At 47.3% G+C, this 26,570-nt stretch overlaps 1 protein-coding gene across 4 annotated transcripts in view; it reads right to left on the bottom strand.

Annotated features, from left to right (window-relative positions):
- MATN2 (matrilin 2) overlaps window positions 1-26,570 on the bottom strand; it is a 127,119-nt gene that overhangs the window by 69,589 nt on the left and 30,960 nt on the right. For all 4 annotated transcript variants that reach the window (XM_028533981.2, XM_028533978.2, XM_028533977.2 and 1 more), the window contains exon 3: window positions 5,818-6,387. In XM_028533981.2, the coding sequence (XP_028389782.1) occupies window positions 5,818-6,387 (570 nt within the window). The remainder of the gene's footprint in view (window positions 1-5,817; window positions 6,388-26,570) is intronic.

The raw sequence follows: 26,570 nt of genomic DNA, 5'->3' as shown, positions 1-26,570 counted from the left end.
TTAGCTGACATTGGAGCAGGTCCCAAATGTTTGCTTTCACACTACTGTGATGAATATTCTCAAACGCACCTCCCTGAACTCACGTGCCACTGTTTCTCCAGGACTGGGCTCCAGTTTAACAGAGATTGCCCAATCACCTTGCAAGAGGGGTCACACCAGCCGTGCATGAGAGTAACAATTCCAACCCCCTCACACCTTCAGCACTTGGCATTCTCAACTTTAAGTTTGTGACAGTATGTGAGGGAAAAATCATCACTCTGACTTTAATTTGCATTTGCTTCACACCCTGGAAGGCCCTTTTCTCTGAGTGGACTGACTGCTGGAGCCAAGTTACCCACAGGCACAAGGGCATTCCTGAGGAAGCCTCGGCATGTCACCAGTTTCCTCCGTAATGAAGGAAGTCTAAGGTCTAGGTAACCAGCTACACAGCGCTTAAGAACTGGTGCAAGGCCCAAGTGATGAGCGCAGTGCCCGTCTTCTCAGTGGGACCCTGGCGAATAAAATAGGAAGGAAGGAGACGTGAGGCACAGAAAATATCTGCTGGGCAGCAGACAGCACAGTGGCGAAGAGGTTAGCTTTGCCATTTATTATGCATGACCTTGTATGGATTACTTCATTTCTCTAAATTCCACTTTCTTCACCTGTCAAAGGGAGAAATTAAAAGAACCATTGCATATAGGGTTTTAGAGCGGCAGCTTATTGCTGAGGCTTGCTTGGGCCAGGTTCCATCAGAGAAACTGGAACCCGGGGACTGTGTAAGTTGGAGTAGCAGAGAAAGTGCAGGGTTGGGAGCCAGACTTGCGTTCTGGCTCCCCTCTACCTCAAGCAAGTGAGGGAAGTTCAGGTAGGTCGGGCAGCTCTTTCTGGCTTATTTCTTTACCTGCAGAATAAAGGCATGGACAGGGCCCAGAGAGCCTCGGCACACATGCTTATTGCTTCGTCTGTGTAGCACCCCCTTGTTCTAGAAACTGCCCTTCTCACTCCAGAGGCACGGTAATGGTAGGAGCTGCTGTGTTGGTATGAGGCAGCCCCACTCTTGGCTGCCATTGGGTGGGATGGGGTTTGACAACCAGAGTCCTTCCTTGGCATTTAGGGACTAGAACTGAGAAAAAGGGGGTTTAAACCAAGGGCAAGTTTATCTGGGGGGCTAACATGCCCTCTGCCCTTGGGTCAGAGCACTCAGTGCATGGGGAAGCAGAGGGAAGAGACGAAGAGAACACAGGACTCTCCTTCATTACTCTTCTCGGTAATTTCATGAGTAACATATGCAATCCCTCCTTTCTCAAGCTAGTTCAAGTTGAATTTCTACTACTTTCAACTAAAAGAATCCCAAACATTTTTGCTAAGGCAGAATAAGAATTCTGCGTCTGTTAAATTGTGTGAATGAGGGTTCAGTGAGTCCACGAGCATCGGAGTCCCATGCCTTGCTCTCCTGTGGGCCAGGCCTCCGAGATGGGACTGACGGGGACACAACAGCTCCGCCCCTTCCGCTGGCCTGCGAGGGCCCTCATTTCTCAGCGGGCCCTCTGGGTGGGAACTGGGACAAGGCTCACTAGTCAGTTGGTTGCCATTGGCAGGACTGGATTTTTTTTTTCTAACTAGGAAATACGAATGTTCATAAATGTTTATTAATGAACACCTGAACGATTATAAGAGTAATCAGAGGAGTGGTGGGGCTGACCGGGAATCTTGAAAGGGACAACTATTGGGTACGTGAAGGCAACATCTGTTGAAGTCACCCTATGCTCCCACTTAACACAACAGGGCCTCAAAGAGGGCAGTAAGCGTAGACTTTGCCCAGGTTGGTTAATGAAAGGCGTGTCTTAGGAGCACTATTAGGGCCTGACGTTGCGCCTGGCCTGGGTGGGGTGGGGTGGGGCTATTAGGGTAGGAGCGGCCAGTCTCCGGGCTCCAAGTGCCAGGCTAGGTTGATAAAGCAGGTACCAAGAGGTTAATTAAAAGCAGCCCTGCCCAGGTTATAATGAGTCTTCAGAAGGCTCAAGACAGACATGTGTTTTTCAGCCCCTAAATTCTGTGTCTTCTCTCACAGAGAAGGGTGGCAAAGGCTGGGTAGGCATTTTGCAGACTGGGCCTCCATTCACAGGACACCTGGCTCCTGGTTTCTTTGGTGGTCTCAGGGCTGGCCTGCGAAAGCAACCTCAGGAGTCCCACCTCCCTCCCCTGCTGTGGCTGGCGTGGGAACAGACTACCCATGGGTATAGAGCCACCACTGTGTCCAAGTTCAGGTGGACACAGCCAGTGAGAGCCAGAGCCAGGGCTCACCCTCAAGGGCAGTGCGGCTCCAGAGCCTGATCCCTTCCTAAGTGTTCAATGAAGGTTCCTGCCCCGTTCACACTGGGAGAGTAAGACCCAGCAGCGCTTTTCGGCTCTGCCTGAAACACAGCGGCTTCAACCCTTCTGCCCTCGGAAACCCCATCCCTAGGTGCACCTCGGCCTCCACTGCCCTAAGCAGCCCTTCATCAGCACCTTTCCAACTGTGGGTCACAAAATTCACAGAGAACCTGGGCTTGTTTTTGTGGTTTTGAAAAAAAAATATGAAATAGAAAAAAACAATTGAAAACACCATTTCCTTTCCTGGCTTGCTGCAGTTGCCCTCTCTGCATAGAACAACCTCCCGCTCATCTCTCAAGGCTGTGTAACACCTACTGGTTACCATGCAGGATCGGAGCCAGAATGCCTGGATTCATAACTCAGCCCTACCACTTAGTGCGGCGTGACTTTGGACAAGCTATTGAGCCTCTCTGGGTCTCAATTTCCTTTCCTATACGGTGGGAATTATAAGAGCCCCTACTTCTCAGGTTTACTGTGTGAGTAAAATGAGCTAACATATGCTAGTAGCCCAAGCCAGCTCATACACATATTAAAATCAATAAATGTTAGTGACTATTATCATCATCTGCTGTTTAAAGCTCCCCTGGAACCTGTAGGTAGACCCAAGCATCTTTTGGTCAGAGGTCCCCAGTGCTGGGTGACATTCCAAGGTCACTGAAGTATGGCCAATATCCGATTTCTCTGTGATTACAGCATCGTCCCTCCTGCCTCGAACCCTGGGCCTGGCGTGTGGAGAGCTCCAGGCACAGAGAGACTGCAATCTGCACCCCCAACTCTGATACTTGAAGTTGCTTATCCTTTCTAAGCCTCAGTTCCTATTTCTGTAAAATGTTCCTATGAGGCAGAGTACCTGCCTCATAAGCTGTTGTAAGTGTTAAATAACATAAGGATGGAAAGTACTTAGCTCCGGACAAACTCAGCTGTTATTATCAGAGTGTCACTCAATAAATGTGAAGGAAGAAATGAGACTTCCGAAACCTCAGAGGTGCCATCTGCCAACTTGAAAGATGCTCTTCACTGTTGCCTGAAAACCGGAGCACAGATCAAAGCTGACAGCCTGCTGGTCCTCCAGGTATCTGACTGCAATTATACGCAACCTGGCGCACACCGAATAGGGCTCTACGGTTTCCTACACCACTCACACACCTATTTCTGCAGGTAAAACCCCCATTTGACCGAGGTGCTCAGCACGGTGCCACTGGCAGGTGAGGTCCCAAGGCTGGAGTCTGCTCCTCCCCACACTACAAAGGCTTCCCCCAAACTCTACGTGAATGTCAACCCCACAGCTGGTGCACCCAGCTTTTCCTTAAAAGAGGAATTTATAACTCCCAGCGTGCAGAGGAGCAAAATGAGCAAGCGCTTTGGAAGCAGAACCCAGCATCCTCTGGCTGTTTGTTCTCGGGGAGCTCACTGAACAAGTTCACTCACCTGTAGAGAGGGAGGGCCAGTATCGCATTGCCTCCCCAGGTTCTTGTGAGGATCAAGTGCAAAAACAGAAGGGAAAGTGCTTTATAGATGTCACTTACTGTGATCTTTACTGCACAGCCGATAGAAGCCCCGGGGCCTCCTCAACCTTTGAAGACAGTTGACAAGTTTGCTCATCAGAGCCCAGCACTGTGGCGAGATAGGACCTGGTCTCCCCTGGGGTGGGAGTGGGGATTCAGTTCTCAGGCCCCACAAACGAACAAATGAACGAATGGTGTAACACCGATGTTTTCTTAGAGCTTCCAGATTACAACAAAGTGCTGGTGGGGGGAGGGAGGGGGATTCAAACTGCCTTTTAATGTTGCTGCCTGGCCATAAAGACCACAGAGAAGGTTCTGCTACAGACAAGGCCACATCCTCACACTCGTCAGTTACCTTTGCGTTGGCTGGTCCAGAGCACCTACGAAAGAACTCCTCCATTAACATTTCCCAAGACAAATGAGTACACTCTCAAAACTGTTACGAAACCAATTTCTTTTTTAATATTTCCAAAAAGAAAGGAACATACATTCTGCAGAAGTCATTTAAAGCCATAAACCTTAAAAATGCTCACAGGGCATCCCACTGGGTGAAGTTTTCCAGGTGATGTGGGCCCAGCACACCGCACAGAAGCCAGCCCTCCCATGGCACCAGGGAAAGAGGCGCTCCTGGACATTTTCCAAGTGACATTGCAGAGAAGAAATTCTTTTTCCTTCATGGCACTGCTTTTTGTAAGTAAATCATTTGATTTTTGAGGTTAGTTCTCATCAGGGCTTTTTTTTTTTAAAGACACATCACGAGCACACCATTCTTAATCTCTGAGTGAGGCTGTGAGAGGGGTTGGGGGCAGCATCCGGGCTGTGTCACATTCTGAGAATGGGCCCTCAGAGCCCCACAGGGGCAGGATGCTGCTCCTGGGGAGCTGGAGATAAGTCTGGTGCTTAAGCTCATTCTCCACTCGAAATATTAGTCATTTCAAAATAGGTACTTCCTTTTGTTGTCCCATTAGGGAAACATGGCAGTTGGAGGGGACAGGGACCAATGGGGGTGGGAAAGACAGGATTGGACACTGTTTACCAGGTCAGGAGGCACATTTCCAGTTTCCAGGGACTACACTGGAGCCTGGGTTGGTGCCCTGGGCCCCTCCCTCCTGGAGGAGGCAGGAGAAGAGGCTGCAGGAGCAGGCAACTGGGGAGGGAGGGAGCAAGTTGACCCACTGGAAAAAGCTGACATAGGAGATTGGGCTGAAGGTTACTGGAAGGAGTCTAGTAAGGCTCGAAGAGAGAGAGAGAAGCCTTGTGGAGAGTAGGGTTAGAAAGCAAGAGAGGGAAGAAGACCCTTAAAGAGGGAAAAAGCAGCTCAAAGACTTAGGGAGGCCTCCCGTAACAAAGAAGTGAGCCGGAAAGGGGGAATACCTTTTGCCATCCTAACAGGCGGGAAGGCACCAGGACCACGCCTTGGTCCCCCTGCCCCCATACACTGTGCATCGTTGTCAGTTGAGAAAACATCCAGGGCCAGAACCACCTTGGTGCAAATATGTTTGTACTCCCCATCCCCACCATCCAAGGAGAAATTACGCCATTATTTTTGCCCTCCCAGTCCCAGTCCTACTCCAACTCATGAATTCCAACTCAGGAAATTCCGGGAGAGTTCAATGTGCTGGAGAAAAACTTCACCGGTCTACTCTTACCCATCCTGCAGTAAATGTCCCCTCCCCAGGGAAGTCTCCCTGAGCACCTGGGATCAGGCCAGGTCCTGCCCTGAATTCTTCCTCCATCACACTGTAATGACTACAGTTACTAACGTATTTGCACCATTTTATGCTTAATATTTGTCTCCTTCGCTAGAGTATGAACCCCAAAATGCTGTGTCTATGTTGGCCTTTGCTGAACAGCCCTTGCAGGCCCGGTACCTGGGGTGAGGCAGCACAGAATGAGCCCTGAGGACAAATAAACAGATCCTAGTAATGCCCCTGGCAGAGGCAGAGGGGGCAGGACTTACCACACAACTTGTTCTGGAACACTGAGGTCAGCGACTCCATCTGGCTGAAGTTGGCCACCAGGAAGACGTGGTCCTCATGGGGCTCACTCCCAATGGCCTTCAGCGTGTTAAGGTCTACCTGGCCCACACCGATGGCGAAGATCAGGATGCCTGTGTCCCGTGCCTTTGCAGCCACCTCGGCCACAGAGTCCTGTGGTCTCCCGTCCGTCACGATCATTATGACCCGCGGCACATTCTCCCTGAGGGGCCGGGCCCCCTCCGCTTCGGAGAAAGCAATGTTCAGGGCGTACTGGATGGCCAGCCCCGTCATGGTGCCCGTGGACAGATGCCTCATCCTCTTGACAGCGCGCTCCACCTCGGACTTCCTCTTGAAGGTCTTGAGGGAGAACTCATTCTTAACGGTGCTGCCATACTGCAGCAGGCCCACTCTGGTGACGTCAGGGCCGATGTCCAAGAACTGCAAGATGTCCATGATGAACTCCTTGACCTTGGCATAGTCATGGGTGTTGACACTGCGGGAGCTGTCAATGATGAAGACCAGGTCTGCCTGCTTATTTTCACAGGAGCTCTCTGGGGAAAGAGGAGAGGTCAAACGCATTAGAAGAGTGTGAAGAATGGTTATTTGGCTATTGTTGGAAGTCACAGGGCTGGGGATCGCCTTTCAAACCTACAATCTTCATCTGTGTTTCTTCATACCTGGGAAGGTTGTGAGGGTGTGTGTGAAAGCTGTGTGTGCATGTGCATGCGTGGGTGACCATGAGTCCAGGCTGCCAACCACTGCTATTTCTTTTCCCAAGATAAATGTACACTTCAGTTTTTAGAAAGTTGTCAATATGTTTTTCAGGTGGCCAAACACCTGATCAGGGTCAAAAATGACTTCACTGTTTACTCTATGCCACAGAAGCTCGCCCGGATACTGCAGGGAACATGGAAGAAGCTTAGGAAAGGGATCGACATCAAGGAACGCACAGTCTACCTGGGGAGACTCAACGAATGGAACAAGCGAAAGGACAGCTGGAATGAAACTGTGCGGTGCTGACACTACCCGTGTGGAGAACAGGGATGTTGGTGGGCTGGGGTCGAGGAGAGAGGACATGAGCCAGCCTTATGGGTGTGTGGTGTTTGAATTGAGAGGAGGCGCACAGGGAGAGGTCCACCTGAACAAAAGCCCAAGATGGTGCGAAGACGGTGGATAATAGAATAAGTGGCGAAGGAACTGCTAGGTGTTGCAGGCAGGAATTAAGTTGCAGGGGTAGCCTGAAAGTTGTAAAAGGCCTTTAAATTCAGACTGAGAAGTGTGCACACAATGCTACAGGTGATGGGCATAATAGGATTAGCGTCCCGTGATCTGCCTCTTCTGTGGAGAAGCTATGTAATAAAAAGTCAATTGAGTGTGGTAATGGTTTGCAAGGTGGGTGACTCAGACCACTTTGCACTAACCGGGTTGGGTCTCAATCAGGGCAGTGGTGGAAATGGGTGAGGGGCCCGGGCAAGAAACATTTCAACCAAGGACACAGTTAAATTGGAAAAAGGCAAATGCTAAGTCTCTCCCTTATCACCACAACCAGCATTCTTATTTCTTAAGCACCCAAGCAAGGAGGCTATGTGAGGTTTGAGTCCACGGGTGGAACTCACTGCATTCTGTGAAGAGGATGGTATTGGATGAGCAGAGAGACCTCCTGCCTCAGAGGGTGGAAGCTGGAATTGCTCAGATGTTTTGAGCCACTGCCTCCAGCCAGGAGGAGTCCCTCCTCCCTTCCCCAGACTTCACAGCTAAATCCGCATTTGATAGGGATTAGAAAAGAGATCCCAAATGCTTGCCCTAAATCCCAAACACCACAGCTGCAAGAAAGAGAGAGAAAGCCAAAAATGAAACAGTGAGCCCAGTCACTAAAATGAGAAATAAGAAAGGCCCATGAGGTCACCCCGTCCAGGCCAGCTTGCCAGGCGGTGACTCGCCTGCATGCCAGCACATAACACCCCATCCACTGCAGCCTCCCGAGTCTAACAATGTTAGGGGAGGGAGCACCCCCAAACACCAGATCCTGGGAGGGAACCGGCTCTCCAAGGTACCCACACGTAACACTGGGGGCTGTGTGAGTGTAAGGTGAGTTTCTCAGACCAGAGGCCCCAGAAGCTGCCTTTGAGGACCCTGGGATAAGATCAATATAAAACCCCTGGCATTTGTAGGATGTGTTTAAAATCTCTTTTGTCCCCAGAGGGCTTTTATCACTCTTGAGAAAAGAGCTGGGAGTATCATACCCATTGGCCAAATGAGAAAATGGAGGTGCTGACGGTTGGAAAACCTCTTATGATTTAGAAAAAGGAAAGCTTTGTGGAGACAATATAGATACCCACCGCACTGGGTGGTTGTGAGAATTTAAGAGAATGATCCAGCCCAGCCCTGAGCCCCGGAGGCTGCGTCCACCCAAACAGGCCCCTGGAGAGGGCGAGTTCTAATTTTCACGAAGGTGCGTATGTCTAGCACATGGCGCTGGGCGCAGGGGATGGCAGGCCCACAGGAGTCAGATAGAAGACAAGGTCCAGGAGCCAGGCTGACCCCTTCTAGGAGCCTCACCTGCCCCACCCTGGATGTCTCCCACCCTGGATGTGTGAACTGACTTCAGGGAGAATGCGACCAATGACCTCTCTACCTGCTGAGCACTGGAACCGGGCTCTGACCCTCAGCCAGGAGGACATTCATGGCAGGCTCCTGGGAAGGGAGGGAGAGGGATAGCAGGCTGTTCCCCTGAGAGCTCCCTTCCTCTTTGGAAATGGGGAGTGAGTTTCCCGGGCACTGGGATCTTACTGTGGGTCTTACTCATGGTGTTAACATCCCATCAAGCATCACAATCGATTCATTTGTGGGGAAACCCAGAAATTCCACTGGGGATTATGTGCTAAATGGATTAGTGCATATCAAAACAAATCGGTAGTTTCACAATGCCTGGACACTTACAAAAAACGCCACAAGGGTTCAAAATGCTGTGGAGGTTACACGGGAGCTGTGATGGTGAGCTGAAAATGGGTCCTAGCTGCCCGAGTGACCGAGTTTTCTTCTGCAGGTTCAGGATGGTACCTGAACACGTTCATTCCTAGCAAGTTCCCAGTGAAGCCCATCACCACTCCAGGGACCACACTCCGAGCACCACCAGTTAAGTACGATAGAGCTTTCTGGAGCGGAGAAGTTCTGGCAAGTCGTGACCTCATGAACTCACTGCGAACTCCCCGCAGTGGGAAACTAGCCTCTCCCGTCCGCGTAGCCCTGCAGTTGGGAATACAGTGAGTCCTAGGTCAAGTTTGTGGAATTAAATGAGGTTCAGGAACTCCTGGACTAATAAAATCTCTAGAGATGGAGGGGTCGAATAGAGTCCAAATCACTCACTTTCCACAAGGAGAAACAGAGGTTCAGAGAGGTGATTCTATGTCCACAAGGTCTTACGGCTCTCGAGGGTCACACCTGGCACTACCCTGGTGCCTTGCCCACTGTTTTCAGGCAGGCGCCTGGGAAACTCTCAGCGCATCACCAGCTGGTGTCAACATGAGCGTGTAAGCCCTGGGCAGGGGGGGCTTTCTGAAACATTCATTGTGAAGAGCCTAACCGCTTCTCTGCAGGGGACTTCTGAGAGACAGTCCTAGAAAATGACTCTTCTCTGTGTGTGTGTTCCTTTCACATGCTGGTTCTGATCCACGGCGTCCCTGTCTCCTCGGCCTGGGTGAGCACACAACAGTCCTCCTTCGGGACCCTCACAACGGACTTCCAGCAGCCACTGGGAGAGGGTTCGTGAGCACGTCACAAGATGTCATCCCTTGTACCGTAAAGCAACCGTCTGGACCTTGTCAGCAGCCCTTCCAGTGCCGTCAGCTTGAGCCCATGGCCCACACGTTGGCCGAACTGAGTGTCTTGGGCCCTTGCAGAGGGGGCAAACCTGGGCGAGGACAACCGTAAGCAACATTCCCACTCCCGTGGGATTGCAGTGTGTGATCTTGGGACTGTTTCTCCTCTCAGGGTTGCTGATTTGTTGCTAATTGGCCTCCCTTGCTCCGGCTACATTCAATCATGACCGAGTGATTGTACAGTAACTATTTGGTGCCATCTGCCCGGGAAGATCCAGGCACGTTTGGAGAAGGGAGTGATGTGAATCTCCATGACAAGGGTGAAATCGTGTCATCCAGGGACTGGAAGGGAGCTCTGGAACGCTCGGTGAAACGGGGCAGAGCCTCTGATCTCAGTGCTAGTCTAGCCTCCGCTGCTTTCTGCCCACGTGGTCTTGAGCCTTTCTTTAACCTCTGTGACCCGCAGCCTCTTCTTCTGTGAAATGGGGATAATAATACCTCACAGGGCTGTTATAAGACTCCAAAGAGAATATAATGATAATTTATAGCTACTGTTCATTGAGCACTTAATAAGTACTTGGCTCTGTTCTGACTACTTCCCATATGTTGGCTTATTTATTTCTCACACCCTCCTTAGGGAGCAGATTCTGTTACTATCCCATTTTGCAGATGAGGACAGTGAGTCTGGAAAGGATAAATAGCTCAGGGTCTCATCCTTAGGGGGTAGAGGAACAGGGTCCTGAATCCCATCCATCTTGTTCAGCTCCGCAGCCCATGCTTTTGCCCACCACCCACTGCTCAGAAAGGCTCTGTCCTTTCACACCTGCCCTTCGCAGAGTACTCAGGAGGCTCCAGGACGGCACCGGCTCCCCGGGATCAGCTCCTTCCTTCCCCGGGTTCCCAGGGCCTGAGAGCTGTGGCCCAAACTGGCCTGCCTCCTGCCAAGTGCTTCTCTGCGAAATGGCTGTTTGAATTTTTTTAACTTAATGAGATGATGAAAACAGATGCTTTCCCAGTAAATCAGGCTGCTAGTCGTTCTGGTTCTCATTCTCTTGACAGGTGCTGACTAAGAGATAAGGAGGAGCAAGGCCCATGGGGACTGAAGGGCTGGACGGGAGAGGGGGAGCTGAGGCCGTGGACCCTCGAGGGACTGTGAGGAACAGGAGGAATCTGGCTCAGATAATAGGCAAATGCCTGGGGTGGGCTGGGGGAGGGGGATGGATTTCAGAAAATGTGATATTTCATACCAGTTCCCAGCAAACTTCCCACAAGCAGATGGTTTGTGGGCACTAAAAAAAAAAAAAAACAAACGAACTAGAAAATCGAATGATACCAGTGAAAACATGTAACAATTTTTAGGACCCTGCAGGAGTACAAGGACTGGGAAACTGGAGTGTGATTTCTGGGCAGCACTGAAGACTGACTTGCGGGTAGTGATCATGAAATTGAAATGAGACCAACCACAGGGTGTGTGTGTTGCCCCACTACACTCGGCTGCGCAGGTACAGGGGGAAAGCAGGCAAAAGCTGACTGAACCAGGGCTGTCATTCAGCCACGTGAGAGTGATGATGAATCAGGAGAGTGCCAAAGGCCATCGACAGGGCAACTATAATGACTGTCTTTGGAACTGAACTGGGGGAGCAGGGAGTAGAGGCACTGAGTGGGGGAAAGACAGAGAAGAAGTAGCAGGATCAACAACCTGAAAGTCCACATAAAGTCACAAAAGTATTGAATCTGGAATACTAGAAGGTGTTAGAAGGGATGCGCTGGGAAGATTAGGAGGTTTAAATTGAGATTACAATGGGACTGCAATTATTATAATCACAAAAGTATGATAAGAGGAGAAATAGCTGAGCTAGGGTGGAGGGTAAGGATATGGGAGGAAAGGAGGTCAAAGCGATTAGGGGATCATTCATATGGATATGGAAATCACCAAGAATTAAGACAAGAGTCCTGTTGAAGAAGGTGGCAGTGAGCCAGGAGCAAAAACTGTTCTAGGAATAATCAAAGGCTTTTTTAAACGTCCTAAGAATGACCAGAAACACTATGAAGCAGATGAAAGTGTCATAAAAGGATGGAGGAAAAATGATCTCATTGAGAGTTTCAAAGGGACACTGGGGAGAAAAATGAAAGCTGTTTTATGATGAGACAGAGAGAGAGAGAACCATTATTATTATGAGTCCAGCAAGAGTTTAAAGAGGGGAAAAACACGTACAATTTATGTTTTTATTCCTAGATGGGGTGGATCTGGCAAATCAGGAATGCTATACTGTAGTGTGAATCTCAGCAAGGCAAACAACTCTCTCCAGTGGGACCAGTTAGGTAAAGCCAGCCACTCAACAGACATTTAGTGCCAGTAGGTACCTATTATGTGCCAGGCTCTGGGAACACAACGAAGGAAAGACTCCCAATTGTGAAAAGCAGGCATAGGGACAACAATAACAGGCCACCATGAAATAAGCAGACTGAAAAGACAGAGTGCTCCGAGAGCGGTTGGGGGAGCAGGGCTGTCTTTCTCTCTGCAGACAGACCGCCCAGGCTCCCGGGCAGGCTTAGCAATGCCCGTTCTCTCTTGTCTCCCTCGGACACAGTCTCAGCTTGCACTCAGCCTCTGGGCCCTTTTGATGTTGCCCCCCAGGCACCTACAATCTATCAGAGCTGGCACATGAGACTGAATCATTGTACCAGCCTGGTTTTCACGTCTGGTGCTCTCCAGCAAAGCCTGAAGTGCTCAGTTTTGTCTATGTCTAAGAAACTGAACAAAAGTGAATTAGCTAATTGTACATTCAACCCTTGAGCAACTCAGGTTTGAACTGCTCGGGCCTACTTATATGCAAGTTTTCAACACAAGTTGCCTTCCTATGCTTTTCTTAATAACATTTCCTTCTCTCTAGCTTCTTTATTTTCAGTATTTATATAGTACATACTACATACGACATGCAAAGTATGTACTTGTCGATGGTTTATGTTATTGGTAAGGCTCATGGTCAACACTAGGCTGTTAGTGTCTAAGTTTTGGGGGGAGTCAAAAGTCATACACAAATTTTCAACAGCAGGAGTTGGCGCCCCCACCCTCTGCATTGTTCATGAGTCAACTGTCCTTATGAGACACAGATTATTAGTGCCAACACCATTTTTCAGTGGAGAATAAGCAGGGCGGGCAGACAAGACTGGCCACACCAACAGTCTGCACATTAACTCCCTGATAAAGCCACGTTTCTGACAGAGGGCTGTTGGGGGGTAGGGGGTCCAAGCAAAGGAAAGAGAAAGAGCATGAGAACTAGTTTCCCCAGCTGTGAAAGTGCTTTGTATCTGCCATTATAAGAATATAAAATAGCCCAGGGAAACTGTGTCCTATGAGCAATTGATGTACGTGAACTGAACTATACAGGCTGGCCCGAGAAAGACAGAGACACAGGTGGAGAGAAAAGACGACCTACCACATAACAGCCCTGCGATAGTATCTCTCTTCGTCCTCGATGGGCAAGGACCCACAGACGCCTGAGGTGTGGCCCCTGAGGCCACCTCATATGGTTCTGTCTTCAGGTGCCTCCAGACTACGACTAGCTCTGGGATTACAGGTGACTTCATGGTTATTTCAGAGGCAATTTGGACAATCTTTGATTTTTGCCCCCAGGGTGACTTAACCTGCGAGTCCCTTGTATTTAGGGCACGTGACTGAGGCACTGCAGTCCTTGGCCTAGGCTGGAAAGACCACAGTCCATTCTTCCCTCTCCAGTGTCCTCCTTAGTCACCAGCAGCTACATTATCTCATGCCAAACAATTTACAACAAACTTGATGAGCTACGGCTTTCTTTGAATCAGTCACATCTACTCACATCTTCCTGAAGAACCACTGGGGAATACCCTGAAAACTCAATTGTACTCTTATAAGGGAGCCAAGCTGGGCTTCTTAATGGGATCGAAGACAGATCTTGGACTCATTAGCAAATCATTCACCATTTGGTAACATTTCCCAGACATTTGCTCAGAGTTTGAGGGCACTTGTGGCTCTCTCTCCGCCACTGCATACAACGGGAGGCAGCTGGGAGGAATTGCTAATAAACTGAATTGCAGAGTCCAGGCCAGAAAGGATTTTTGAGGGCTGGAATAATCAGTCAAAATTAACAAGCTGAAATCTAACTGGTATAAATGTCAAGCCCTGCATATAAGGCTCAAAACACCAACTGTATAAACCACAGGAAACGAGACATTTGTATTGATAGCCAGTCACATGAGAAAATCTCAAACCTGGACGGACAATCCCAAGCCTTGCATGTTGCCTCAGACCCCCAGCCCCAGGACCTGTGAGACATGCCGCCCCCCTCCAGCCTCAAAATCAAAGTCAGCCATAGGATTCCTCTCAACACAACACACCAAGTTCCCACAACCTAGTACCTGGAGGAGGCTCAGGTAAAGAAACCTATTTGACAATCAGACCCTTTCCGATCACTCCCATCTGATCCCTCCTGACCTCAAAGCCCCAGTCACCCCATTGATGGCTTTCTTGGCCCAGGAGAGTGGAGAACTCTCCCCTAAAATAGGCCCTGCCTTTCCTGTCTTTATAGCAGAACTTTCCTATAAATTAATATTTTGGTGAGTTTCATTGATCAGAGTCACAATAGCTGCATTTGGCTATTAGTACAATAGAAATGAGCCTCAGGATGCTGCTTCATCAGAGCAGTTTCTTCAAAAGCCACTACCCCAAGGATCACAGACAGCAGGGTCACTGATATCAGTGGGAGAATGAACTCGTGAATTCTTCAGCCTCCTGGAACAGCCCACCACTCCCTACCCTATACCCTCTACCCCAGTGAGAGCAAAAGGTTTGTACTTCCCTACATACCATCCCTGCTTGGCTGCCTCCACAGTGTAAAACTCAGCTCTGTGGTCATCTGTTTTTGAAAACCTTTCCTTGATGGGCTCCCTCCACTCTCCTGAGGCACCGCTATCTCCCATTGACCTCTGTCTGAGCACGTTCCCACCAGCATCTCATGCATGGAGCTACCCAGCCCCATGTAGTGTCTTCTCTGTGTTTCTTGCACCCAGCTCAGTGTCGGACACGTAGATGTTCCATGAGGGTCTTTGCTTCTTCCCTCGATGTGCACATGGGGGTGGGAGGGCAGAAAAAACAGACATTGCAGGTACGGTCCATGAGTTGGAGTGGGCTGGGAGAGCTGGTCAGCAGAGGTACGTAAAGAACAGACCAAGTTGGGATCCTTAAAGTCCTGATGATGTCAGAAATGCCTGGGGTACTTATTTAAAATGCCGAGTCCCAGGCAGCACCCTAGACCCAGTGAATCATACAGAATCTGTGGGTCGGGGCCCAGGGATCTGCACTTGTAATTGCTCCAGGTGATTCTTGGGCACAACAAATCTAAGAACTCTATCCAATGGGGCGTCCAAGCCTGAGAGACCATCTGTCACAGAGCCAACGATCCAGAGGAACAGACTGGAATAAGACCTGGGAGTTAGAGCTCAAATCAACACACACTCCTAAAGTCTAGATGGCCTCTCCACCCTCTGCCAGTGCCCCCTGTACATCCCTGTACCTCAGGCTCCAGAGATTCACCTGCTGCACCTACCTGAGTCCAAAAGTGCCTTCTGCTTCACTAGGTAGTGATGGTGGTAAGCACAATTAGTAACTTAATATGCAACAACGTCATCCCCAAAATACCACTTTTATTGGCCTGCAAGCCCCCTCAGAGCATAACGCAAACCTCTGAGGTCATGATTGGTCCTTATTCACCTCCGTTTCTCCAAGGCCTGGCTCAGGGCTGGCACACGGAAGGCAGTGACCGGTGGCACTATGGGCAGAATACAATGTGGGAGCGGTGGGGATGCTGACTGGGAGAAGGCTCGGTCCCCGGCTGCATGGGGTTTACAGCCCAGGAGGTCAGCACACAAATGACTGCAGAATGAGGCAGGGTCAGATGGACTATGTTTGATGATCCTAATCATAACACATGCTTCTCCAGAACAGCCTCAGTCACCTCACTCAGAGATTGCCCTTCTGAGTGAGGACTCATGAGCCCCGCGATGACAGTTGCCCCTCCTTATCTACAGTGTCACTTTTGGCAGTCGAGTCACCTGCCATCAACCACAGACTGAAAATACTAAATGGAAAATTCCAGAAATAAACAACTCATTAAACTGAAATTCTGTGCCATTCTGAGTAGCGTGATGAAGGCATGCAACGTCCCACCTGGGAAGTGAACCCTTCCTTTGTCCAGCGAATCCACACCCTCCGTGCTCCCAGCCCATTATCCTGACACAGTTAAGTCTCGGTTATCAGGGAGTGAGAGATCACATTCACACAACTTGTATTCCAGTATATTGTTGCATTTCTTCTATTTTATTATTAGTTATTCTCTTACTGTGCCTCATTTATGCATTAAACTTTAGCATACGTATGTTATGTGTAGGAAAAACGTACTATATAAAGGATTCAGTACTGTCCATAGTTGTGGACACCGACTGGGGGTCTTGGAACATATCCGCACAGAGAAGGGGAACTGCTGGAATCTCTCCACCTCTCGGCCAACAACTAAGAAAAAAAGTAACAATATGCATCCAGATGGAGGTGATGTTGGTGGTCTTCCCCAGCACACGCCCTGCTCTGAATGCCTGGTTGGAGAAGAGAGACAGTAGGGTGGCTGGGGGAAAGGAACATTGCAGCTAGCCTGGCTCCCTGTGCCGCCAGAGCCACTCTGGTTTTCTTCCCTTGGTTCTGGGTGTTTTTTATCAGAGACCCACTTAGCTGTGTCCCAATTAGCTGTGTAAATAGCCACTGGCCCCATTCAAGGAGCCATGTACCACGTGCTTCTCTCAAGAACACATGAGGTGTGGTCTGCATGTCAACCCCTATCTTATTAAGTTCATCCCAACACGCACAAGCAGAACAAAACTTCACAGGCAAATGTTGAAATTTCGTATTGTCAAGTTTAGCTCAGGTATTACCAACAAGAGAATCTGCAGAGCAAAGAGACATGGGTGACCTGGGAGAGATGGAGTCTACACACTGTGATGTTTTTATGCAAAATGTTTTTGTTTTAAAGAAGGTTCTGGTGAACGAGCCTGCATCTTTGGGAGGCAGTGGTGTTCCACGAGTTGGAGACCTGAGCCAGTAGGGCCCCAAGGAATGCTGGGTTCACACTAGCTCAGATTTCAGTTGTCCCTGCTGACTGTCATAAATTCCTTTAGGAACACAGCTCTGTAAGGCCCTCAGGGAGAGCGCACCAACAAGCCAGTAAAATGGAAAAGAAAAAAAAGAAAGACAGAAAAAAAACATGCCACATCACACCAGTCTCCTCTGGTAACTGTTACATGAGCTGAAAGAAAAGGGACATCATATGAGGTTCAAGAACCGTGGTTTCCAGAACCCTGGGTAATTTTCCTTGTGAGGGATCCAGAGAGAAAGCTGCCCCAGGTTAACCCTGGAGAAAGCAGTTTCCAGCGAAGTGAATTTCCTTGCAAGGTAAAGCAGTTTGCTAAAGTTCCACCAAAACAAAAAAAAAAAAGAGTCTTGTCTCAGAGTGTATCTTACAAACAGGCTTTCTCTTAATTGATCAAGAGAAGGATAAAGAAGCCCTGAAACAGTTGATCGTTTTAAAGCTCACTCGCTTACAGAGTACGTTTGGTATTCTCTATCAAAGCCCCTCTAACCTCTTCATTCCTTTCTCAAGTTGAGAAATGACTCATACCTCAGAACTGTAATCTACACACGCACACACATGCGCACATGCGCACGCACGCACGCACCGCCTGTCCCGTCCATCCTCCACCCCCGCCCCGTCCATCCTCCACCCCCGCCCCAACAAGATAGTACGGAAAACCCTGGGAAACAGGTGGTTTCTTCTTCCTGCAAAGTGAAAAATAGGATAGGTGGCTTTTGAAAAGCAAACTGGTGTTTGACTCATAGGAGCATTTTAACTTAATATGGTCAATTGAGCAACTGCCTCATCTGCTTTCTGAGACTTCAGCAGAGGGAAGTCAGCGGCAGAGCCCAGACCTGTGAATAGCAATGCAGCATCGGGTGGAGAGGGACGAGAGCCAGGAGGGAGAGGCCCTGACACGTTCCACCTGGCTCCGAGCGGCTCTGCAGCCCTCTCCCTGGAAGGGGAGGGGTGCAGGACACACAGAGGCAGGGCCAGAAGACTCCACAGCTCCCTACCAGCAAAGGCAACGTTGGTCTTTGAGACATTTCTCTCATCGGTTTGGTTTGGTTGAGTTATGCTGACGTTATAAACCCCCATCTTTGTGCTATGTGCTGGGGATACAGTTCCAGAACCAAGCTTGGCCTGGGGGAGCATATAACCTTGTAAAGAAGACAGATTTATAAGATTCATAAAAACATGGGCAGCTAGAGCACTGATCCCAAGACAGTGGGTAGGGAGATATCCAGAGAAGCTAATGAGTGCAATATGATATTATTTTATAGCATTCTGTAATTAGGGGGTGAAGAAGGTATTGACCAGGCCAAGTTGGGGTGGGCATTTTGGGCAAAGGGTCAGGATGGGCAAAAGCCTGGAGGCAGAGCGGAGTGCGGTGCACAGGTGCCTGGGTAACTGCAGGTGGTGTGGTATGGTTGAATCTTAAAGGACAGGATGGGGATGACAGGGCCATGTAGGGCAGGCTGATGTGCCTTCTATTAAGAAGTTTGCCTGGCTGGCATAGCTCAGTGGATTGAACACAGGCTGCGAACCAAAGCATCGCAGGTTCAATTCCCAGTCAGGGCACATTTCTGGGTTGCAGGCCAGGTCCCCAGTGGGGGCTACATGAGAAGCAACCACACATTGGTATTACTCTCTCTCTCTTTCTCCCTCCCTTCTCCTCTCTTAAAAAAATAAGTAAATAAAATATTTTTTTTAATAAAATCTTTTTTTAAGATTTTATTTATTTATTTTTAGAGAGGGAAGGGAGAGAGAGCGAGAGAGAGAGAAACATCAATGTGTGGTTGCTGGGGGTCATGGCCTGCAACCCAGGCATGTGCCCTGACTGGGAATTTGAACCTGAGATGCTTTGGTTCGCAGCCCACGCTCAATCCACTGAGCTACACCAGCCAGGGCAAATAAAATCTTTAAAAAAAAAAAAAGAAGTTTGGACTTCATTAACGAGCCAACAGGGAACCACAGAAGGGTTTCAGATGTGCCCACCTTCTTTAGGGAACATTCTAAAAGCTTCCAATTCAGCCCAGGCTTCCCCCTCTCTAACCACGACAAAACCCCGAGCCAGCATCTCCAGTCTGCCCACCTGCTTTGCCTCCCATCCGAATCCCCAGCTCAGTCTCAGGTGTAAATTGATGTCTGTTGTGTGTACACTGATCAGAAGGCATCAGAGAGAATTTTAAGCCAACTCCTTTGTCTTTAGAAGGCAAGTGTCTACCCCTTTGTTATCTGACCCTGGAGTGAGTCTGCCTAAAGGACTGTCAGCTGGTGGGGCAGATGATTTGGGTCAGAGATCGGTCCCTTCTACCTCATCCTTCTTAGGTGTCTGACTCCTCTACCTCTATTAGTCTCCAGAGTTAATTCCAATTGCAAATGAAATAACTATTGATTGAATGTCAATTGGCACTCAGCACGAACTCCTACCTCTTTCTATGAGTCTTCCAGTACTACAGAAGCTAAAGAGACACGAACCACATTCCCCCGACTCCCTTTCAGCTAGCATTCTGGGTGAGAATTAGGTAACACCAATTCAAGTCAGGAGGGAGGGAGAAGCTGTTTCTGCAGGCAGAGTTGTAGGAAGACAGACTTGGTGTCCTACCATCTGTTTACCAGCTTCATAGATGTTATGGCGTCGGCAGTATCCTGATCCCAGTGAGGGAGTCTCATGTGACGGCACTAGACTCCCATTTGTCCAACTGTTCCAACAATTATGTAAGCACAATTTCCTGTATGAAATCTCTTTCTGCTTAAAATACCTAGAGAGCTTTGTTTTCTGCACTGGCCTTTGTATTCCCCTCAGCTCCTCAATATATCTGTCTTAATGCCCCACCCATCCACAGTGGGTTCCTGCTGAAAACTCCAAATACATTGGAACAAAAAAAGAAATACAACTGGGCATGCACAGTCTGCTTCACAAAGCTCACCTAAAGGCCCCTCCAGCCAAGCTTTGTGAGAACTGGGTCACCTCTCCTCCCCTCCCCCGAAACATCTGCAGCCCACCTCCATCCTCTCTACAGAGACATCCCTGGGCACTGGATAGTTCTCATTCTCCAGTTCATCTGGAAACTTGTTCTCTTTCCGCACTTTGATACAATGCTTCATTTCCTCCATTCTTACTTAACTTGGCTTAAGTTTCCACTCCCTAAAATACACTGAGAACGGTAAATTACATAAAAGGAAAATTATTGTGCCAGAAATTTGTTTCCTCATCACTCACAGTGCTTGAGCAAATGCTCAGCTCCAGCTGCTGTAGGCGACTCCATTAAGCTTGGTGCCAAACGTTAGGGTTGCCATGGAAGACAAAAATAACATTTTAGGAATCCCTCACACCCTTGGTGACTTTGGTTTCTAGGCCATTGTACAAATAGTCTTTCTTGTAGCCAATCATGAAGCTGGAGATCAGCTAATAAGACTGCAGGTTTAATGAACTGAAATGGTATTACTTACAGACCTGATAATTGGGAAGCACTTAGAATATGCATTTTAAAGTTGAAAGTGACCTTAAAAAAAGACTGCATTCAATCTCCCAGGTCTACAAAAGGGGAAGAGAAGTCATGTGGTGCAATGGCAGGGCTACCTTCTGACTCCCAGGATACCCATGCTCCCCCACACCACACACATTCTCCACCCTGGGCAAATCATTTGCTCTCTCTGACATTCAGTTTCCCCTTCTACAATATGGAGACAATGATGGTACCTGTCTCATAGGATTGTCATGAAGATTAAATGAATGAATATATGTCTAGTACTTAGAATTGTGCCTGGCACAAAGTAAGAGTCAAATAATCATTTATATTTGTTATTATTATTATTCCCACCTGGTATTGTGTGGAGGACTGTATGGTAGCAATGTGGCATCACAAAGAAAGCACTGGACTGGGAGCCAAGAAACCCATATTCTGGTCCCTACTCTGCCACCAGCTAGGTGACTCTGGCCACATAACCTTCTTTATCTTTTTTGACTATGGGACTTTGATTTTTAAGATTGGACTGAATGATGTCTCTCAATTCCTTTCCAGCTCTAATGGGCTATTGGTTCTACATAAAATAAGTTAAATAGAAATGTTCCTGCCCTGGCTGGTGTAGTTCAGTGGATTGAGCACTGGCCTGCAAACCAAAGGGTCACCAGTTCGATTCCCAGTCAGGGCACACGCCTAGATTGAGGGTCACGTCCCCAGTTGGGGGTGCATGAGATGTAACCACATGTTGATGTTGCTCTCCCTTTCTCCTTCCCTTCTCCTCTCTCTAAAACTAAATAAATAAAATCTTTAATAAAGGAAAAAATGTTCCTTGGCCTTAATAAATATTTATATCCATATCTATAATGAGCTAATATTCATAGAGCAATAGGTATCTATCACTATAATACCAAATGTTGCACATGTACTAACAACCTATTGTTCCCATTTAACAGGTGGCAATACTGAGACTCAGAGAGTTTAATTTGCTCAAGGTCACACAGTAAATGATGGAGCTAGGATCTGAATCCAGAAATCTGAGTCCAGAACTCATACTCTTCTACATTAATCTACAGGAAACAACAGACTTACAACTATACAGGGTACAACCTGCACAACTTCATATTAGATTCATGTTCCCTAGTTTTAACTGTAGGGTTCTCTGTGGGCAGTATCCATAAATTCCTAGCATCTGGTACTGTTCAAGAAGGCTTCAAGGGACTTCTGTTCAAGATGGCAGCATAGGTAAACACGGCTCACCTCTGCACAACCACATCAAAATTTCACTAAGTTATACTGCCCTGGCTGGTGTGGCTCAGTGGATTGAGCACTGGACTGCGAACCAGAGGGCTGCCAGTTTGATTCCTAGTCAGGGCACATGCCTGGGTTGTGAGCCAAATCATGCCCCCAGTAGGGGGCGCATGAGAGGCAACCACACATTGATGTTTCTCTCCCTCTCTTTCTCCTTCCCTTCTCCTTTCTCTAAAAATAAATAAAATTTTTAAAAGAAAAAAAATTACACTAAGTGATAGAACAACCATCACTCAGAATTGGCAGAAATTGAGTTGAATGAAAGCCTCACAACTATGGAATTAAAGAAACCACATCCATCCAGACTTGGTAGGAGTGGCGGAGACATGGAACAGGCTGGTCCCACATACATGTGTGGTGGATAAAAATTCAGTAAGGATATCTTGGGAGTGAAGAGTCCCAGCCCTACACCAGTCCCTGTAGCCCAGGGTACCAATGTCAGGAAGATAAGTCCCTATAACTTCTGGCTGCAAAAACCAGTGGGGACTGAGTTGGTAGAAGGAACTTCTGGAGTCCCAAGCATTTCCACTTAAAGAACCCACATACAAACTTACTTAGATTCACTCCCTCTGAGCTCCAGCACTGGGGTAGCAGCTTGAAAGGCACCAGTGGCATACAGGGAGGAACTGAAGTGTCTGGCATCAAGGTGAGAACTGGGAGACAGCTTTCTCCCAAAGAGAAAAGTGGGCAGAGCCACAAAGCTGGCAAGGGGGTGCCCTAGCTGAAAATCCATCAATTTGGCTAACACTGTTTGCCCCTACCTGAAGATCCCCTAAGGCCCCATCCACCCAGTTTACAACTATTAACAGTAACTTTTCCATATAAATGGCTGGTCTTGGCTTAAGCTTCACAACTTGCTAAATTCTTTCAAATAAGATAGCTGGCCTCATGAGTCCCCAACCCCCGAAACTCTTTCTAAGTGGCCCCAGTCTTGGCACTAGCAGCAGCCAGCCTAGATTCACAGTTTGGCTTTGCCTGAGACTATCCAAGCCCAGCACAAGTAGCAGTCATTTCAGATTGTTTTATAGCTCATGCAGGATGGCCCTGGGTAAAACACAGGTAGGGCTGACCTTGGCCTGCACCACCCAGGAAACCCCAGGGCCTGCATACCCAGTGGACAGCTACAGACCATGATGGAACACCACTACCCTAGCATTAGCCTCCTAACCAGTGTTTGCATTTGCCCCTCTACAGAGGTCCTGACCCTGCACAGCTGATCCTCCATAGAGGACAGAGATAAGTGGTCAGTGGTCATAGCCAATCCTTCTAACTGACTGGCCTAGGTAAATCCCTCACACTGACCTGCCAACCACAACCGATACTCAACTACAAGAAGAGGGTGTACTCAGCCCACACGAAGGCACACCTCAAGTACCCAGCTTGGGCCATAGCAGAAGCTGTGCCACTGGACCCTACACAACACCTACCACATTAGGCCACACTACCAAGACAGGTAGTCATAGCAGCTCTACCTGATACATAGAAACAAACATGGGGAGGCTACCAAAATGAGGAGACAAAGAATCATGGCCCAAATGAAAGAATAGGTCAAAACTCCAGAAAAAGAACTAAACAAAATGGATATAAGCAATCTATCACATGCAGAGTTTAAAACACTAGTTATGAGGATGCTCAAGAAACTTAGTAAGGACCTCAACAGCATAAAAAAGATCCGGTCAGAAATGAAGGATACACTAATTAAAATAAAGAACAATTCACAGAAAAACAACAATAGAATGAATAAGGCTGAGAATCAAATCAAAGATTTGGAACATAAAGAAGCAAAAAACAACCAGTCAGAACAACAAGAAGAAAAAAGAATTTAAAAAAATGAGGATAGTATAAGCAGCCAACTGGTTGCTGGGACAACTTGGGACAACTTGAAGCACTCCAACATACACATCATAGGGGTACCAGAAGGAGAAGAGAAAGAAAGAAATATTGGAAATCTATTTGAAAAAATAATGAAAGAAAACTTTTCTAATTTGGTGAAGGAAATAAATGTGCAAGTCCAAGAAGCAAACAGAGTTCCAAACAAGATGGATTCAAAAAGGCCCGATCCAAGACACACCATAATTGAAATGCCAAAGGTTAAAGATAAAGAATCTTAAAAGCAGCAAGAGAAAGCAGTTAGTTACCTACAGGGGAGTTCCCATAAGACTGTCAGCTGATTTTTAAAAGAAACTTTGCAAGCTAGAAGGGACTGGTGAGAAATATTCAAAGCCACGAAAAGCAGGGACCTACAGCCTAGATTGCTCTACCCAGCAAAGCTATCATTTAGAATCAAAAGGCAGATAAAGAGTTTCCCAGACAAGAAAAAACTAAAGGAGTTCATCATCATCAAACCATTATTATATGAAATGTTAAAAGGACTTATTTAAGAAAAGAAGATCAAAACTATGAACAATAATGTGGTAATAAATACATACCTGTCAACAATTGAATCTAAAAAACAAACTAAGAAAACAAGAACAGAGACAGAATAGTGGATCAGAGAGCATTTTGATGGTTGCCAGACGAAAGAGGAGTGTGGAGGAATGCGTGAAGAGGTGAGGGGATTAAGAAGTACAAATGGGTAGCCACAGAATAGCCATGGGGATGTAAAGTGCAGCATAGGAAATGGAGAAGCCAAAGAACCTATACACATGACTCATGGGCATGAACAAAGGTGTGGGGATTGCCTGAGGAAGGGGGGTGCTGGGTGGAGTGGGGGAAGGAGGTAAAAATTGGGACAACTATAATTCCATAGTCAATAAAATATAATAAAACATTTTTAAAAGCAAACAAAAAAGAAGTCTTCGGGAAACTTGCCACAAAATAAAATAATTCTTAGCTCTTCATTACACTCCAAAGGTGATCACCTCCACCAACATCCCTCATCTGGACACTAGCATTAGCCTCCTAACCAGTGTTTGCATTTGCCCCTCTACAGAGGTCCTCAATCCAATGGCCAGAGTGATTCTTTAAACACAGGTGAAATCATGTCATTCCTTTGCTCAAAACCCTCCAGTGGCCCCCATCTCTCTCAGAAAAAATCCAGATTCCTAAAGTGGCCCCAAAAGCTGTCATGTTACTTCCCCAAGCCACACAACACTGGCATGCTTCCCCCCACTGTTCTGTCTACCTGGAACATTCTTCCCCTGGATTCAGTGACCTGTCCCCTCACTGCCTTCAGGTGTGTGTAGAAAGCTCAGCTTCTCAGGGAGACCTTGGATTTGCAATTCCTTTCTCCCAGCACTCCTTGCTCTCTTTCTGCCTTACTTTTCTTCATGGTACTTACCAACTTCTCTCCTATTGTGTATTGTACTTATTTTTTTATTATTTGTTTCTCATATTATAATATATCATCCATGAGATAGGAATTTTGCCTGTTTTGTTCTCTGACGTGTTCCCAGCACTCCAGGAGCAGGCACCTCAGCATTTGTTAGCTGAATGAGTGAAAGATGAATGAATAGGCACTGTCTGTGGTCCTGCCACACAAGAGGACAGCATCAGACTGTGACCTGAAGATTTCTCACAGCTCTCCTTTCACCTGTCAAATGCTCGTCCTGGATAAAAAGACTTAAAGCTAGATGTTCATGTTTTTAAAATTATACAGGAACAGGATCAATCTACTCTTGCATGAGAGAGCCTCTAAGACTCAAGTTTTAAATTGCTAAAAAGTGTATTAAAGTTTGATCCTTTGACATTCTTTGATGGCGTTTTTTTAACATGCATCACCATTTGAGCAATATTTTTTCTTGTCTTCCCACCTTTTACCTTGATTACTGCCCTTTCTCCATGTTGTATATTCAATACTTTCAAGAAAATGGCATAACATGGTAGAGTAGATGACACTAGTGGTTACCTACTTAAATTCACTCTTCTCCCAACCCTTTCCTGCTCCCTTGCTAAGATTCTAAGCAGCAAGGGGGTGGCCATGAGCTCCACTAGGGCAGGTTCCACACACCTCTGGAAGTGACCTTTTATTGATGAAACAAGTCATGGCTACCCCACACCCTAAACTAGGTAGTTGGGGTGGGCATGCAATCCAATTTTGGCCAGTGGAGAGTAAGGGAAAGTCTACTGGTTTTAAGAAAGACTTTGATCTCTAATAAAAGAAGTGAACAAATGGATGAAAGTTTACCCCCTACTCTCTTGTTGTCTTGATGTTGACCATGGAAGGATGTGATGGTTGGAGCTGTAGCAGCCATCTTGTGAGGATAAAGCAGAAGTCTAAGGAAGGAAAGTCTATCTCCTAGGACGACACAGTTGAAAGCTGGAAAGAACCCTAGTCTCAGTTAAAAAGCTGAGATCTTGCCCAAACTGGGAAGCAATAACCTCCAGACTTCTTATGGAATATTTAAATCTCTCTTAATAAAACCACTGTTAGCTTCAGCCAGTTACCCCCTACCTTCTACCAGGAGACTTCACTGCTGCACCAAGCCTACTTCAGAGCAGCTGCTACACAAGAACGTGGTGCATACGTGAATGAATCTGAAGGTACAACTTTGGATATTTTAACAATAAAATTTATTGGACTGTTTTGCTAATTACACATGTTTTCTAAAATTCTCATGTAATCAAAGCCCTGGCTGGTGTAGCTCTGTGGATTGAGCTTGGGCTGCGAACCAAAGTGTCGCAGGTTCGATTCCCAGTCAGGGTACATGCCTGGGTTGCAGGCCATGACCCCCAGCAACCGCACATTGATGTTTTTCTCTCTCTCTCTCTCTCTCTTTCTCCCTCTGTTCCCTCTAAAAAAATAAATAAATAAAATCTTTAAAAATAAATAAATAAAAATAAATAAATAAAATCTTTAAAAAATGAATAAAAAATAAAATAAAATTCTCATGTAATCAATTCTATAGAGGTTCTAAAACCAATATCTGATTTAAGGTTGGAAGAGAAGGAATTGCTACTTTATATTTATTTAAATCAGTAAATGCTCAAGTAGATGAAAAAAATTAATACTAATAATATTAATAAATGTCATCTTTCATGC

This window comes from Phyllostomus discolor, chromosome 7, assembly GCF_004126475.2.
Source record: "Phyllostomus discolor isolate MPI-MPIP mPhyDis1 chromosome 7, mPhyDis1.pri.v3, whole genome shotgun sequence".
Taxonomy (NCBI): Eukaryota; Metazoa; Chordata; class Mammalia; order Chiroptera; family Phyllostomidae; genus Phyllostomus; species Phyllostomus discolor.
Note: the sequence above shows the minus strand (reverse complement) of the source record. Positions and strands in the feature narration are given on the sequence as shown.